This window comes from Hypanus sabinus, chromosome 13 (genome assembly GCF_030144855.1).
Source record: "Hypanus sabinus isolate sHypSab1 chromosome 13, sHypSab1.hap1, whole genome shotgun sequence".
NCBI lineage: Eukaryota > Metazoa > Chordata > Chondrichthyes > Myliobatiformes > Dasyatidae > Hypanus > Hypanus sabinus.
This window is the reverse complement of record NC_082718.1, coordinates 28,487,139-28,505,225: the sequence shown is the minus strand read 5'-3', so window position 1 is coordinate 28,505,225 and position 18,087 is coordinate 28,487,139. Positions and strand designations below refer to the sequence as shown.

Below are 18,087 nucleotides of genomic sequence, written 5' to 3'. Positions count from 1 at the left end.
TTCCAAAACCTCATCTATGATGACTTCAGCCTCCTGGATTACCTTAACTACATCTAACTCCAGCTCCAACTTCTTGACCCATTCAGTCAGGAGCCACCTTTGATTTGGCCCATCACACTGGTGTCATCAGCAGACTTAAATAAGGCATTGGAGCTGTGTTTCGCCACACAGTCATAAGTGTAAAGGGAATAGAGCAATGGGCTGAGCACATAGCCTTGTACTGCACCTGTGCTGATGGAGATTGTGGAGGAGATGTTGCTGCCAATCCAAACTGACTGGGTCTGCAAGTGAGCAAACCCAGGATCCAATTGTACAAGGAAGTACAGAGAGAAAGGCTTTGGAGCCTACTGATTAGTTTTGAGGGGATGAGGGTATTGAATGCTGAGCTGTGATCGATAAAGAGCATCCTGATGTATGCATCTTTGCTGTCCAGATGTTCCAGAGTGGAGTGAAGAGCCAATGAAATGGCAACAGCTGTGGACCTGTTGCTCCGGTAAGCAAATTAGAGCGGATTCACGTCGCATCTCAGGCAGGAGCCGATATGTTTCATCACCAGCCTCTCAAAACAGTTCATCACCAACCTCTCAAAACAGTTCATCACTGTTGAAGTAAGTGCAACTGAAAGGTAGTCATTAATGCAGGTTACCACACTCTCCCTGAAGTATTACGAGCAGTTTTGGACCCCTTATCTAAGAAAGGATGCGCTGACATTGGAGGAGATTCAAAGGTGGTTCACAAAAATGATACCAGGATTAAAAGACTTGTCATATGAGGAGCATTGGATGGTTCTGGGCCTGTACTTGTTGGAGTTTAGAAGAATGATGGGGTTGTCATTGGAACCTATTGAATATTGAAAGTCCTAGATAGGGTGAATGTGGAGAGGTGTTTCCTATAGTGTATGAGTCTAGGATCAGAGGCCACAGCCTTAGAATAGGGATGTCCAAAGATGAGAAGGAATTACTTTAGCTAGTGGATGGTGAATCTGAGGAACACTTTGCCACAGATGGCTGAAAGAGGCCGAGTCATTGAGTATATTAAAAGCAGAGATGATAGGTTCTTAACTGTTTGGTATATCAAAGGTAATGGGGAGAAGACAGGAGAATGGGTCAGAGAGGGACAATAAATCAGCCATGATGGAATGTCAGAGCAGACTGAACAAGCCGAATGCCTAATTCTTCTCCTACACCTTATGGTCCAGCTTTTTGTGTTTCCTTTTCTGGATTTCCAACATCTGCAGAACCTCGTGTTTAAAGACTGTGATATTTTGGATTAATAGCTGAATCATGTGTAATTAGTTATTGGGTCAATGTAGTTAAATAGTTGCACTTTTGGAATTGAGATGCAAGATAAAAGTGCACAGTAAATGACAGCATCCTTGGGAACATTGGTGTTCAGAAGGATCTCGGGATGTGAGTCATAGTTCCCTAAAATTGGCAATAGAGGTAGATAGGGAGCTAAGGAAGGCATACAGGGTGCTTGTCTTCTCCAGTTGGGGAAATTACTACAAAAGCTGGGAAGATGCAGCCATATCAGACTTGGGTCAGGCCACTGTTGGAGTACTGTGTGCAGTTATGGTAACTGTGTTACTTGAAGGGTGTGGAGGCTTTGGAGAGGGTGCTGAAGAGGTTCACCAGGATATTGCCTGGATTAGAGAGCAGTAGCTAAAAGGAGAGATTGAATGGTCTTGAACTCTCTGTTCACCTCTGGTGAGGTTCATCAGAGGCTAAAGGAAGAACTGTTAGATGTTTGTAACATTATGAGAGGCATAAATAGAATGGATAGCCAGAGACTATTTCCCAGGGTGAAGGATACACACCTCCTCCAGCACATTGTGGCCATCCCTCTAGACTTCTAACATCTGCAGTACCTCTTGTGTCAATGAAATACCAGAGGGCATTGGCTTAAGGTGAGAGAGAGAATGTTTAAAGGAGAAATAGAAAGCACTTTTTGTATACAGAGAATGGTAGGTTTGGAATACACTGTAAAGAAGGCGGCGGAATTAGATTTATAGGGGCTTTTAGATAGGCCCACAAATAGGTAGGGAATGCAGTGCTGTGGACCATGAACAGGGAGGTTGGATCAGGTTAAGTTTTCACCATGGACCCTGATCCATAGACTTTGTCCCTGTGAAGTATGGTTCTGTGTTCTATGTTGAATGCACCTCTCAGAGGTTGGTATGGGAAAGCTTGGTTTTGGTTGAAACTGGCACTACCACCAGTACACTGAGAAAACGAGCTCTTCCACTGGCATGGGCTTCACCTAAATCAGGCTGTGACCAGAATCCTAGAAAGTTGCATAAGCAGGTCTGCAGGGATGGTCTCAAACTAAAGAAAAAGTTGGAGAATGGTTCTGATGGGCGGGGGGAGGAGATTAGAAAGAAGCAGAGACAATAGTACAGTGGCAAAATGGATAATCGCAGCCATAGTCTTTCCAGAAGAGTACATGGATACAAGTACATGGATAGGAAGGGTTTAGAAAGGTATCAGCCAAATGTGGGGAAATGGGTCTAGCTTTGATTGGCATGGAACAGTTGGGCAGAAGGATCTATTGCCATGCTGTATTAGTCAATGATTCCACGATTAAGAGATTGAACATTCACCTGCAGCTCCAGTAAGAAACAGAGCATAAGAACAGTGAAAAGCAATAAGACCTGAGATTCCTTATATGAATGCTCTCTGCAGTTTTACTTGTAAGAAGTTAAATAAATTACTGGCGAAATAAATAGGTACAATCTCATCAGCATTACAGAGACATGGAACAAAGAGACAAGGTATTAAATATCCCAGGATACAACCAGAAGAGAGAGGGGAAATTAAGAAGAATTAGGTTTAGCCAAGAATAGGATAATACAATGGAGAGGATGCCTCAGAAGATCAGTATGTAGAATTAGCAACACACGCAAATGCTGCAGGCACTCAGCAGGTCAGGAAACCAGTAAACAGCTGATGTTTAAAGAAGAAACCATTCATCAGGACTGGCCAGGTCTTGGCCTGAAACATTGATTGTTTACTCTTTTACATTGATACTGCTTGGTCTGCTGAGTTCCTCCAGCAATTTGTGTGTGTTACTTTGGATTTCCAGCATCTCCAGATTTCCTAGAGCAAGTAGAATTTGTTTGGGATCTGAAAAAATGCAAAAGGTGCAAGGTATTGATGAAATGTGTACATTGATGCCCAAACAATTTACTATCAAGCATGGGAAAAGTAATAACATGAGAAATGTCATGGGCAACACTAACACAATAATCATGGAGACTTTCTATGAATAGAAAGTAACAATCTTAAGGTGATAATATCATCAAAAATTCATATAATGATTGAAAGTAGTTCATTCTGAAATCTGAACAAAGTGAACGGTGAGGCCATGAGACCTGCATTAGATAGGGCACATTGGGAAACTGCATTGTTGGGTGACACCTATAGCCAGTCCATTTTGTTACTGCATTGACTCTGTTCAGGAGAGCAGGTTTTCACAGCTATTATGAGGTTGTGCCTGCTGCATCCAGCACACTCGACTGATTTTTGACCTGTGTGGGTTGAATCAGCTGAAAACTAACCTGTGTCCTGGAGAGAACAGTTGATCTAATCTATGGCTTGTAAGTAGCTCTATCTACTGCATGCTGGTTTTGCTGGTTGGCATACACGCAGCCTTGTGCTGTAACTTCCCCGTTAACATCTACTTTCTGATGCCTCTCCCAGCGTGCACCAGCAGACAGACAAGTGGATCCCATGGGTTGATGTTACCGGTGGAGTAAGGTATTAGCTAAGCCATAGGGTTGCATACTTTCCTAGAGTCTGGCTTCCCTGCACCATTATCTGCCCTCTTATTCCAGCACAGAGCACCCTTGCTGGCTGTTGTGTGTTGGGAATTAGTGCCGATTACCGGGACAAGGAGTTCGGACTTTTACTGTCGCATCAGAACCTGTTTTTTTTTTGACTGACAGGCGGTATCCGGGGCACCCACAGAATTGGCAAGGAGGAGCAATGCTTCACTACGAGAGTGGAAGAGCTGTGTCCTTCATGGAGTGTTGCCAGTGAGCCAGGGAACACAACAAGAATCTTATTGATCCCTTGGGCTGGGGTTGCTGAGGTCCCGGCAAACAATTGGCAATCTGTGTTCACGTTATTTTAACAGCAAAAGGCCTGGTTTCTATCCGTGCTCAATGTAACTTAAGGCATAGGTCATTAGATGCTGAGTCGTGACTATCTTATGACTGTGTAAACAGACTCTGGGCGTTGGTGTTGTGATGCACGAAGCACTTCATCGCACAGACGGCAGCCCTTGGCTGTCAGTTGCACAGTGACACCTTCCTTCAAGCCCTTGCAGTAGAAGGTAATCCCAATGCTGCTCTCGCCTCCTCCCCGGACAGCTGGTTGCTTGTTCTCATCTGTTTCTCAGCCAGTGTCCGAGTCTAATGAGGATAGGTTGGGTGAGCTAGGGGTTTTCTCTTTGGAGCGGAGGATGAGATGTGGCTTGATCGGAGTGTACAAGATTAAAAGAGACGTTGATCAAGTGGGCAGCCAGAGACATATTTGCACAGAGAAAATGGCTAATACAAGAGGCATAACTTAAAAGTGATTGGAGGAAAAGTATAGGGCGGTTGTTAGCGGTAAGTTTTTTTTAAACAAAAAGTGGAAGGTGCCCGTTACGCGCTGCAATGGCTGACGTTAGAGGCAGATTCAGTAGGAGCATTTAAGATACTCTTAGATAGGCACATAGACGATAGAAAAATGGAGGGTTATGTAGGAGGGAAAGGTTAGATTTATCTTCGAGTGGGTTAAAAGGTTGGCACAGCATCGTGGGCCGAACGGCCTGTACAGCGCTGTTCAATGAAACGCCGTCAGTTTTATTCCGTGTGTCAGAGACGCCGGTTGACCACAGGGTGGGGAAGGAAGGGGGCGGGCTGCGGGGCTCCTCCCTCCGCTGACAGAGGTGGGGAGCACCGTGTGGGGGGGAGGGGGATCACAGAGGATGAAACTGTTTATGAACGTGGTCTCAGCGGATAGGTCAGAGTCTACAATGTGGAGACTTAGATCGGGGAGCAGGGCAGATGCCCGTTGGTGAGCCGGGCTCTGGAGGTAGGAGGAAGAAGAGGGGGAATGGAGGGAGTGGGTGAAATGGGTGACGAGGAAGAGGCTCCGGGTTTTAACGTGGAGACCGGATACTGGTCCCAGCGGCGGGCACGAGCCTGGGTGTGGACTGTCAGGTCGAATCAGCTGGAAAGGATGGAGGCGGGAGCGCGGAGTCCGCAAGGATGCAGGGAAAGACGGCGGCGGGAAAGGGGCGGGGGTGCGCACCGCGAGTTTAGCCGAAGGTTAGCAGGATGCTGCAGATTTTTGGCAGCAGCTGGGGGCATGCGCGTTGCGGCGTGTGGGTCCGGGGGTGAGGGAGCGGGCCAGCCATGGGCAACGAGATCAGCGCCGATGACACCCCGGTACCTCCGCACCTTTTGCCCCCGGTTCAGGAACCCGATCTCCGGCGGCTGAGCGACGAAGACCGCAGGAATATCTGCGCTGTCATGTCGGCAGGCAGGCACGTCTCCGGGAGCCGTGCGCGCTCCGGGTGTAAATGCACTGTTCCCCAGACCGCTCGGCCCGTTGCCCCGCGGCGCGCCCCCGCTCACAGACCAGCTGCGGGTCCTGCAGCAGTAAGGGACGCCGGCGGCGTTGCTTGGGTCACCGCGGGAGCGCGCAGCCCGTCTCCATGTCTAGACCAGGTTTCCAGGAGCGCGCAGCCCGTCTCCGAGTCTAGACCAGGTTTCCAGGAGCGCGCAGTCTACCGTCCCTGTTCCGCACCGCAAAGCCTTGCGACAGCCTTGTCGGCCGGGCTATCTCTTTAAGGGTCGTGAGCGCGTAGTGCGCGCTGCCGGCCCAACGTCAGCAGAGGCGGGATCCAAACGCGCGGCGCGGGAGCGAGCGCGGTGCGTGGGCTCGGCTGCTGCCTGTAAACAGCGCTGTCTTTGCGTTGCAGGATCCCTCAGACGAGTGGAGGGGGCCGAGCGGAGCCAGAGCCGGGAGCGGGAGCCCCCGCCCAGGAGTTGCCAGAGTCCCCAGCCCAGGCAGAGAGTTCGGCAGCCCCGGGCTCGCCTCCTCCCCCCGCCAGCATGATGCCCAGCTTCCTGTCGGACGGCCGCCCGCTCAGCGCCGTGTCCTCGGTCGTCAACAAGTTCGGCCTCTTCGACTCCAAAGCCGAACCCGAGGAGGCGGCCCGGCGTCCGGTGTCCGCGCCCAAAGCCCAGCCCGCTCCCCGAGACCCCGGCACGGCCGAACCGCCGGTTTCAGCACCGCGGACAGCACCTAGCACCTTGTGCCCCGTGTGTGCGAGCACCGAGCTGCGGCTGCACGACCCCGGCGCAGCCAACTACGGCCGCTGCACCCAGTGCCAGCTCCTGGTGTGCAGTCAGTGCGGCTTCAACCCCAACCCGCACATCAGCCAGGTAAGCAGGCACAGCGGTCGGGATCCGCAGCCCGGTGAGAGGGGTTGGATGGGGTGGCGTCGCGGGCGGAGCTTGGGTCGTGGACATTGGGCAGCCATGGTATTGGGAGGGGCGGGGTTCGAAATACTGTATTTGTGTTTGGGGACGGGACGAGTGGTATTAGGGGCTTTACGGGGCGATATGTTCGGAGTGGAGATCCCTTCGGCGATCAGGCGAAGCTGTTGGCTACCGGGCCTGGCTGAGGGACCGACCATAGTAGACATTTGTTGACCCGGGTCCCCGACATCGTAGGGAAGGTTCGGGGAACTCAGGCGAAGTCCCCCGCCCTAACCGGCGGTGACAGCTGTTTATTTGGTGAGGAACGGGGCTGTAAATAGACAATCGCCTTCGGATCTTCGGTGTCCGGAACTTGCATTGATTTTCAAAGTCACTGGGTTAGATTTCTTGTCGCCGTGTGATCATCAACGGGCGGTGTTGAGCCGGGAGTTGCTTCAGTTCCTCTCTGTAGGGGTTTAGCGCTGTTTTACACAGTGACCCGACACATTGATATGAAATTTGGCATTGTTTTAGTTCCTTGATGCTTCTCTGGATAATGTGCAGTGGTCGTCGTTTTCAAACCGGGGCTGAATGGGCTGAAGGCGGTGTACACCGAGGCCGGGGAGCTGAGGGGATAGAATCCTGATGACAAACTCCGGCCCCGAGCGTGGGGGCATTAAACACCCCTCCTTTGACCACATCCTCCGCTGACCACACCCACAGAAACTAAATCAGTAAATGCCGGAATTGCTCAGCAGGTTGGACGGCGTCGGGGGGGGGGGGGGGGGGCGGCATGAAGAGAAATATTCTTTCCCATCACTGACCTGAGTTATTCTGGACAAAGGTTGACTGAAAGATTTAACCTCCACGGATACTGCCTGATTTGATGAGTTTATCTCGCATTTTGCCTTCTATTTTTATAAATGAATTTTTACCATGGTTGCCAGTAAATTATTGGATCAGGTCGAACTCAGTAATCTCCACCACACTGTATTTGGAAGCAGGGATTATCAGCATCAGGTTTATTACCACTGACTTAGGCGCCATGATATATAAAGTTCTGTGGCAGCAGTGCAGTGTAAAGGCAAAAGATTACTATAAATCACTAAAAGAAATAGTTCAATGGAGAGGAATAGCCATTTTGAAATCTGATGGCAGAGGGGAAAAAGCTGTTCCTGAAGTGTTGAGTGTGCATCTTCAGCTGAAAACATCTTTAGTAATGAGAAGCGAGCATATCCTGGATGGTGAGAGTCTTTCATGATGGATGTTGTTATATTCTTGATGTGGATGCCCCTCATGGTGGGGAGGGTTGTGCCCATGGTGGAGTTGGTTGACTCTACAACCCTCTGCAGCCTCTGGTGATCCTGTGCACTGGAGTCTCCACACCACACTGTGATGCAACACATACAAAATGCTGGAGGAACTCAGTAGGCCAGGCAGCAATGTTGGAAAACAGTACGGTCAACGTTTCGGGTCTCGGCCCAGTGCATCGACTGTACTCTTTTTATAGCATTTTGTGTGTGTTGCTTGGATTTCCAGCATCTGCAGATTTTCTCTTGTTTGTGATCAGGCTGTGAAGTAACCCATCAGAATGCCCCCTGACATGTGTCTGTAGAAAACTGTAAAACTTGTATGCTGATCAGATGAAATCCTTACTGTTTTAATGGTCTGGCTAGGATCATGAAGAGGCCTTCACCTGACTAGATGACACATTGCTAATTTGTTCAGATGTGACGGTTCAATAATGTCACTCATATAAACACAGACTACTCGTCAGGCCATGTAGCATCCAAAGAGAGAAAGATTTTTTTAGGTTGATTATCTTTAATCACAGCTGAAAGAAAGTGTAATCAAATGTGTTTTAAGTAGTAAAGAGGAGGATGAGATGAAATGGGATTGGCTGATTCCAGTGGTCCTGGTAGTTTTGAGGGATTGGAAAAGGTTTGCCTATCGGCCAGGGTGGTAGAATTGGAGGGAGACAGATGAGAACGAAGAAGGTTATCAAAGCTTGCAGTAGGAACTGGACCAGCTAGAAAACTGGCTGATAAATTCCAGATGGACCTTAATGCAGACATGGATGAGATGCTGCGTTTTGGGAGGACAAACCAGGTCTTGGATGGTAAGTGATAGGACCGGTAGATCAAAGAGATCTGGGACTACAAATCCATAATTTCTTGAAAGTGGTGTCACAGGTAGACAGTGTCATAAAGAGATCTTTAGGCACTGGCCTTCATAAATCAAAGTATAGAACAGGAGTTGGGATGATATGTTGAAGTTCTATGAGACATTGGTAAGGCCAAATTTTGAGTATTGTGTGTAGTTCTGGTTACTTACCTACAAGAAAGATGTTGATAAAATTCAAAGGATGCAGATAAAATTTATTAGGACATTGTGAGCATTTGAGGCCCTGAGTTATGAAAAGTTGAATAGGTTAGGACTTTATTCCCTTGACAGTAGGAGAATGTGGGTAGATTTGATAGAGGTATACAAAATTCTGATGGGTATAGACAGGGTAAAGGCAAGCAGGCTTTTCTACTGAGGTTGAGTGAGACTAGAAACAGATGTCATGGTTTAAGGGTGAAAGGCTTAAGGGGAACATGAGGGGGAACTTGTTCGTTCAGAGTGTGGTGAAAGCATGGAATGAGCTGGCAGCACAAGTGGTGGATGTGGGTTTGATTTCAACACGTAAGAGAAATTTAGATAGTTACATGGATGGAAGGGGTAAGAAGAGCCATAGTCTGGGTGTAGATCAGTGGGTCTAGGCAGAATAATAGATCAGCATAGTCTAGATGGGCCAAAGGGCCTTTTTCTGTGCTGTAGCGGCCTATCTCTTTATGAGAAAGAAACACAAATTGGGACCAGTGAGCTACTATGCACTGTGGCTGCTACAAACCTGAAATTAAAAAGAATGCTGGAAATACTGTTAAACAAAACTGAGTTAACATCACATGTTGTTCATCTTTCATCAGAACTGAGTTATTATCTGAATTGATCCATCCTAAAGCTAGTAATGTCTCAGATCAGTTGACGTTGTCAAAGAAGGGAAGAGTGAGATGGGAAATTAAAGGGACAAGTCACTGAGAGCTCAAGTTTGTGTCAGATCGGAAGCCTTGTCAAAGGAAAGAGGGAGTGAGGTGGGCAATTAAAGTGACAGATCACCGGGAGCTCGAGTTGCTCTTGTGTTCCTGTTTCTCCCATTGTGGAGGAGATCATATCGTGAACAATGAATGTAGGAGCACTGCCTTGTAATAAATATAAATGAATTGCTACTTCATCTGGTGGGAGCATTTGGGTACCTGGATGGTGGGAAGATACAAGGTAAAAGAACAAAGTTTTCCTGTTAGTATCATGGTATGGTGTAGGATCAGTTGGGGGTTGGGGGGGGTCAGTGGAGATGGAAAATTGAAGCAGAAAAGGTCCCTTCCGGAAGATCAGGTGGGAGAGGAAGCTGTGTCTATTGTTAGCATGCCATCGAAGGTGTGGGAGCCATGAAGAACCCTTTGATGAAGGTGAGGATTGGTCAAGCAGAAAGTGAAGACAAGGTCTGTGTTCTGAATGGCAGATGAGAGTGGGAAGTAGAAGTAAGGGAAACAGAACACGTAAATGCAATTACAAAGAAGGCACGGCAGCGAAGATTTGGCGTGACATCTAAAACTTCGACAAACTTTTATAGATGTGTGGTAGAGAGTATATTGACTGGTTGCATCACATCCTGGTATCAGATGCCCTTCAACAGAAAATACTACAAAAGTAGTAGTTACAGCCTAGTCCATCACGGCAAAAGCCTCCCCACCACTGAGCAGGTTTACACAGAGTGTTTTCACAGGAAAGCAGCATACATCATTAGGGATTTCCAACATCCAGGTCATGTTCTCTTCTCACTGCTGCAAGCAGGAATAAGGTACAGGAACCTCAGAACTCACACCGACAGGTTCAGGAAGTTATTACCCCTCAACCATCAGGCTCTTGAACCAGAGGGGATAACTTCACTCAACTTCACTTGCCCCATAACTGAATTTTGTTCCCACACCCGTGGACTCACTTTCACAAACTCTTCATCTCATCTTCTCAATTCTGATTATTTACTTATTTATTTATTATTATTATTACTTTTCTTTATTTTTGTGCTTACACAGTTTGGTGTCTTTTGCACACTGGTTGTCTGCCTTGTTGGTGTTGTCTTTCATTGATTCTACTTTGGTAATTGGATTTGTTGAATATGCCCACAAGAAAATGAATCTTAGGATTGTATAAGGTGACATATATGTACTTTGATAATAAATTTACTTTGAATTTAGAACTTTGAACAGAATCAGCTGAGAGGCCTATCAATTATGGGTGAAGGAAAGCCACATGTAAGGAAGAAGGAAGACATTTCAGAATCATTATGTGGAAGGTATAGCCATGAAGATATGTCTGAGCCAGAAATGATGAACTAATGGAGCCCTTAGAGGAAGCAAAGCAGAATGTGGTGTAGTTGAGATAGTCCCTGGGCTCATGGTGTTACAGTTTAATGGCATATTGATATATAGTGGTAACCAGCGCTCAAGAATACAAGCTTACCCTGTTGGTAGAAATAATTTAAAATAAAATCATTTTAAGTTGATGTTTGCTAGGAGCAAAATTGATTGACTGAACATAAGAGATTCTGCAGATGCTGGAAATCTAGAATAAAACACATAAAATGTTGGATGAATTCAGCACGTCAGGCAGGATCCATGAAGAGGAACAAGTAGCCAACACTTCAGGCCAAGACACTTCAACAGGACTGAAAATGAAGGGATCAGAAGCCAGAATAAGGAGGTGGAGGGAAGGAAAGGAGTTTTAGCTGGTAGGTGATAGGTGAAACCAGGTGAAAGAAGGTGAATAGATGGGGGAGAGGGGATAAATTAAGAAGCTGGGAGATGATAGATGTAAAAGAGTGAAGGAGAAGGAATCTGATAGGAGAGGATAATAGACTATGGGAGAAAGGGAAGAAGGAAGGGAACCAGAGGGAAATGATGGACAGGAGAGGAGAAGAGAAAGGGTGAGAAGAGAGCCAGAATGAGGAATGGAAAAGAGAGAAGGGGGATTGATTAACTAGAGAATTTCCTGTGTGTAAGAAAACCAACCACAGCTCGTATGTAGAAGGAAAACTGATACACAAGCAATGATGAAAAGTTTCATTCAGTGTAATATAACTCAGTCATTTTTACATTGTAATTGGAACTATTTGGGAACAGTGTTAGTCTCCAGAAAGAACCATAGAAAAATATTGATCGCCCGTTACAATGTAGATCATTGGAGAAAATGTTCCATCAAAATCCACTACAATGTTTGGTAGCTCTGCATATAACTAGGAATTCCAGAGTGGATGCCGTCCCCTCAGAATTTTAAAACAACTCACCCACTTTACTCTTCCATCTTTTTTTTTAATTCTTGTCTTTTGTTTTCTCTTTATTTAATTTTCAACGAAATCAAACATTCTGATAGTTCCTGATACGATCCGAAATTTGTTGTTTGCAGCAGCTGCAGAAATAGCGAGGTAGTGTTTATGGGTTCATGGACTGATGAGAAATCTGGTGGCAGAGGGGTAGAAACTGATTTTGATGTTTCAGTTTGATCAGTTGGGGTGCACTATTACTTACCTTATCTGGTTAGCTCAACATAGCCCCACTGATTGGGCTTTCTAATTTGATGGAAAGGAGAGTGGGAAAATGTAATGAAAATCAGTTATTATTCTGTTATCATTCAGACCGATTTCAATCCAGTTGTCACGCTCTCCATCCACATTCTGCCCTGCCCTTTGATCTTTGCAACTAGGTACCTAATTTTTTTTTGTGCACTATTCATCATATTGCAAAGAGTAGACTGAACTAAAACATTGTACTAGTTTCAGCAGAGGTTGTTAAAAAAAATTTGCACAATAGCCTCTAGTGTCACCTTAAAGCAAGTTTAATTCAACAGAAAAGATAATCTAATTTCATTAGTTTGTTATTTGTTTATGTTCTTCTTTTCCAAGTTGTGCACATCAAAATCAGGTTTGTTATCAATGGCCTTAAATGCCATTTGTTGTTTTGTAGCAGGAGTATTGCGGTAGGTGGCAGTTCAGCTAGCAGAAGGAAGTGGTCTTAAGCCACCACTGCCTTGCGGCTATACCCACTCATGGAGAAAGCTTTGGGGGTGAACCCTGTGGAAAACTCCAGAGCTGGAGTCCCTAAGGCATTAAGTTCAACACTGATTGGAAACTCCTGCAAAGCTGTTGGTGCCAAACTGTATCAGTCTCTGCCATTCCTTTGGATTCATCAGCTACATAGAGATGTTCCCTGCTGGATGGGCAACAGCTTGCTCTACATATGGTACTGTCCAGGCTTGCATATTAATGTAGACAGGTAGGACACATTATCCATGATCAACCCTGACCAATAGTGCAAAGAAATAAAATTGCGATAAATTACAAAATAGTTAAATGTAAAAAAGAAATAAAGGTAGTGTTTGTTTGTGGATGAGCCTATTAACTTTCACAGCAACTTTGAGGGATCTATGGACATGGACATCTTTCTAATTCCCTACACTGCAAAGCATCCTGTCTTAACCTGTACTCCACCTCCAGTTTTGATCTTGGAAGTGCAGTGGGCATGTCCCAGATTGTGAGGGTCCTTCTTGAGATACCACCTCTTGAAGTTGCCCTTGAGGGGTAGGGGTTGTGCTCATGGTGGAGCAGGCTGAGTCTTCTACCCTCCGCAGCCTCTTGTGATTATGTATATTGGAGCAGTTATGTAATTCTCAATTATTATGTTGCCTTCATCTTTTTTCAAAACAGAGCTCAAGCTTGTGATAATTTCAGCACCCTGGGTTTTGTTACTAAATTATTTCCATTGGCTCTTGTCCTTTCTGCAGGTATGTGGTCCACATTTGCGCATGCATTCTCAAGATTTATAAAACATCAGGGACACAACCGTGCACCAGACTGATCAGGAAATATGTTAATGTTCCTTTATTTTCATTGGGTCTAATTCCTGAAGCTGTCTGACAACAGTACTAGAGGTAACCCTCAGCACAGACCACCCACCCCAAAAAAATGTTCAGGGCGAAAAGGAAAGGCTGATGAACACAGGCTATGCTAGTGAAGCCCACATTCCGTCATTGAATATTAAAGCTACAGCTCTAGACAATACTGATGGCAAACTTTCAGCAATATTTTTGTCATTACATTGAACTGTGCGATTTCTAACAAGGTAACAATACTTTCTTGACTTGTGCCTTTTGGATTTTGAGGTTTTAGTCTAATCCAAGAACTAAACAGCTGGATCCAACATGTCTTTCATTTGGCATGAACTAAGTGCAGTTTAAAAATAATGCCTTGGTTTCCCGGTTGGATTCCCTTGTTCCTGCAGGGATTGTGACAAAAATAGCAAGACACCCAATTTGGTAGTTCCTCTCTCTGCAGTGACTATTAAAATCTGAAGGTGTGGCATGTTACTTGTTCCCATTGAGAGTCAGTGAATGACATGAAACTACCCAGTGTCTGGGAAATGACATGTGCATGCCGTGCTTTTGATTTCTCTGCATTACATTGCATTTTGAATACACTTGTCAGGTTGCTTAGTTTGAATGTTGTTGGTTTCTGGTGAATGATGAGGTAACTTGTGATTCAGAGCTGTGGAACATCCCACGATGAGCTGCAGATTTCTGCAACTGCTTTGTCATTTTCTACCTGAGGAACCATTTTGTTCCAGACAGGCTGCCATTGTAAGTGCTTATTCCCAACTAATGACATGGTTTTCACACAAACCACCGAGAAGCAGCATGCTTGCTTTCTATTTTCTACAGAGGAGTGGTGATCTGAAGGTTGATGAATGCATCACTGGTTACAATAATTTAGCTCCTTAAACACAACTGCTGCCATCGATAACTCTTCTTCTCTCTCCTATTATTGGTTAATTATCCAAGTAACTACTGGCTTTGTCCAAAGAACTTTCACTTCAGCTTCAGTACTCTCCAGAGATGAAGTAGTTGCAGTCAAAACAAAATTTGACTTTACAACTAATTTCACACTTTGATATTCACCATATTCTTTCTCATCTCCCTCATCTTATGAATTAGGGCCTTGCCCGCGTCATGTTGATGTTGTCTGATTAGGAGCCTTTGGAATGGCTTGTGAGCAGTTTTGAATATTTCATCTGTGATAGGATGTGCTAACATTGGAGAGGGTTCAAAGGATGTTCATCCAAATTATTTTAGGATTGAACAGCTTGTCACATGAAGAGCATTTGATGGCTCTGGGCCTGTATTCACTAGAATTCAGAAGAATGAGGGGTTGTTACAAACCCCATAACTGGGTTACTTACCAGCAAAGATAGAGGTGTCTGTTGGAGTCTGGTGATACTATTTTTAACAGTATTTATTAGCAAAAATACACAAAAATAATATCAATGCAAATATACAGATAACATACGTCGTCAATACTAAACCTAAAAGTGCGGGAATAATAACAATAAGAAATAAGCTCTATCGTTGTCTAGGGGATAATGAATTGTCGATGGAAATCTAAAGTTCATTTCAGTTCATACAGGCTACCATCATTTGTTTGTCGTTGTGTTGCAGTTGTTGGAGAGAGAGAGAGATAGAAGAATGGGAACAGTTACCGCTATTGTTTTTGCCAACCTTCCTTTATGATTTCGATCCGTCGGTGTCTCGTTGTTGTGGCCGTTCAAGTATGACCTCTCCTTTACCTAAACCGTTCTTCCATGATGAGCCCACCACCCTGGCAAGGGAGGACACACACAAGCTCTCACCGGCTTTCGCTATTAAACGCTGTCACTGGATTTCTAGCGTTTCTCCTGGTGTGTCTAAGGGGTGTTCCCCAGACCTGTATTTTATCCTCACTCACGGGGTCTCAGATGTCAATCAGGTTGGGATGATGCAATCCCTCAACCAGACCACTGGTTGTCCCCTGAGGGGTTTCAATGAATAGTACAGTACTTAATACACAATTCCTTCTCCAAGAGACAATAGCAGTAATCAGTGGTTCCACTTGTGTTAGGAGACATTCTACCTTGTTGTGTATTCTGCGTCGTCTATAACAACTGCCTTTGCGCTCTCTCTCTCTCTCCCTCTCTCCCTCTCTCCCTCTCTCCCTCTCTCCCTCTCTCCCTCTCTCCCTCTCTCCCTCTCTCCCTCTCTCCCTCTCTCCCTCTCTCCCTCTCTCCCTCTCTCCCTCTCTCCCTCTCTCCCTCTCTCCCTCTCTCCCTCTCTCCCTCTCTCCCTCTCTCCCTCTCTCCCTCTCTCCCTCTCTCCCTCTCTCCCTCTCTCCCTCTCTCCCTCTCTCCCTCTCTCCCTCTCTCCCTCTCTCCCTCTCTCCCTCTCTCCCTCTCTCCCTCTCTCTCTCCCTGACATGCTGTGTATCTCTCTCATTTCCTGGGTATCAGACCCAAAATACTAGTGACCTTGCGATTCTCAAAAAGGAGGGGGTGACTTTGCGCCCTTTGGCCCCTCAGAGTTGCTCCACATTCGTAACAGGGTGACCTAATTGAAACCTATTGAATGTTGAAAGGCCTTGATAGAGTGTATGTGGAGGGGATGCTTCTTTTGGTGTAAGTGTCTAGGACCAGAGGACACAGCCTCAGAATAGAGGGCATCCTTTTAGAATGGAGGTGAGGAGGAATTTCTTTAGACAGAAAGTGGTGAATCTGTGGAATTTGTCACCACAGATGGCTGTGAAGGCCAAGTCTTTACATATATTCAAGGCAGAGGTTGATAGATTCTTTATTGGTCAGGGTATGAAGGGATACGGGGAAAAGGCAGGAGATTAGGGCTGAGAGGGAAGTGAATCAGCTATGATGAAATGGCAGAGCAGACACAATGGGCCAAATGGCCTAATTCAGCTCAGATGTTATGGTCTTATGAATGGTCAGGATGGAAGGCTAAGAATGACTATCTAACTACTGTCCTCTTTGTTAACCTGTGCTTTGTGGTGGCATTCTTTTTCCAATTATTGCAGTTGATAAATTAGTCAGTATAATTTGGTACCTCTCATGCTTGGATTAAACTGAGTTAATGTGGTTGCAGCTATGGGATCTGTATGGCTTGTGGTGAGTCTGGTGTTTAGAGAAGGAAATGCCACAACTAGAGTCGTGTCTCCAGATGTGTTAGCATATCCAGAGAGTTTGCAATGGGCAGTTAGATATTATAGTCCACCAGTTGACAATGAAAGGGCAGAGATTCCAGAGTAACCTGGTTCCTCACCAGTATGTTACAGAAACTCTGTAGGAAGCAGTTTCGATAAAACACGGATGTGGTCACAGTGATGGCATTTATACAGCATACAGACAGGCCCTTTGTCCCATCACATCTTTCCTGTCTATCATATCTAACTATACCAACCCCACGTGCCTGCATTAATTCCATATCCCTCGATGCCATGCTCATTCAAATACCTACCCAGATGCCTCTTAAATTTTGTTACAGTTCCTGACTCCACCACCTCCTCTGGTAACCCATTCAAGATAGCAACTGTCTTTGTGTGCCCTCAGATCTCTTTTAAACTTCCCTCTCTCCCATCTTAAGCCTAAGCCCTCTAGTTTTAGACACCCCATCTATGGGAAACTAGCTATCTACACGTTCTGTGCTTCTGTACCTCTATCACATCACCTCTCAGCCTCTTCACTCGAAGAAACACAGACGCAGTTTATTCAATTTCTCATGATAGTGCAAGTCCTCTGTTCCGGACACCATGAATCTTTTCTGCACTCTCTCAAATTTGCTCACATCCTGTGGTGACTGGAACAACACACAACACTTCAAGTGTGGCTCAGCGAGTGTTTTGTGTAGCGGTGTCACGGTGTCCCAACTCTTGTTCTCAATGTCTGAGCCAATGAAGGTAAGCACACCATACATCGCCTTCAACCCCCCCCCCCCTCACCCCACCCTCCCGGCCCTATCTTCCTGTTTACGTCTGAGCCTGTAGGGCTTGCATTGCTTGTGTAGTTTGAGTATAACTTTAAAATAGTCTTTTGTTATATTGTGTGCAGTCTGTAGTCTCTTTGTCTCAGTCGGAAATTGGATCGATTCTGCCTATTATTTAGGCACAGTTTATGGATGAAAGCAGCACTTTATTCCTGGTGTTCATGAGTGAAATCTTTCCGCTGGGAAATGGGGCCACATATTTCTGTGTGCAGTTTACCTTGGTCTATCTAACACGTCACTGGTAGCCATCACACACGGAATGGGATTACTAGGTCTCTGTCTTGGGTATCATCAGATGGAGTCTCTGGGTCATGTCTGTGACCTTAGTCAGACACTGCAGTGATAAATTGAAGCACCTTGTGCACTTTGTGGTATTTGCTGGGTGGAGACCCAGTTGACACCGAGAGAATTGACTGTAGGCTATTCAGCCATCCTGATCCTCCATCGGCTCAAATGCTTTCTCAATTTCAAGGCCAAGATGCTCATTCCAACACAGAGCAGTTCAGCCCTGGAACAGGCCCCTCAGCCCAATGCGGCTGTGCTGAAGCCTCAGTGTTGGTACTGTTGCCTGGTTATTGCACACTGGAGGCTGTGGTAGAACAAAGGACCCTACAGGACATCCTGGCATTTCTGGACAGTGTTTCTCACCCTCTGCATGCCTCCTTGGT

General features: G+C 45.8%; 1 protein-coding gene across 1 annotated transcript in view; it reads left to right on the top strand.

Annotated features, from left to right (window-relative positions):
- The first annotated feature begins 5,401 nt into the window (after nucleotides 1–5,401).
- pcloa (piccolo presynaptic cytomatrix protein a) overlaps nucleotides 5,402–18,087 on the top strand; it is a 389,623-nt gene continuing 376,937 nt past the window's right edge. Inside the window, exons 1-3 of the mRNA XM_059988484.1 lie at nucleotides 5,402–5,647; nucleotides 5,841–5,920; nucleotides 5,971–6,436. Coding sequence (XP_059844467.1) covers nucleotides 5,402–5,647; nucleotides 5,841–5,920; nucleotides 5,971–6,436 — 792 coding nt within the window. The remainder of the gene's footprint in view (nucleotides 5,648–5,840; nucleotides 5,921–5,970; nucleotides 6,437–18,087) is intronic.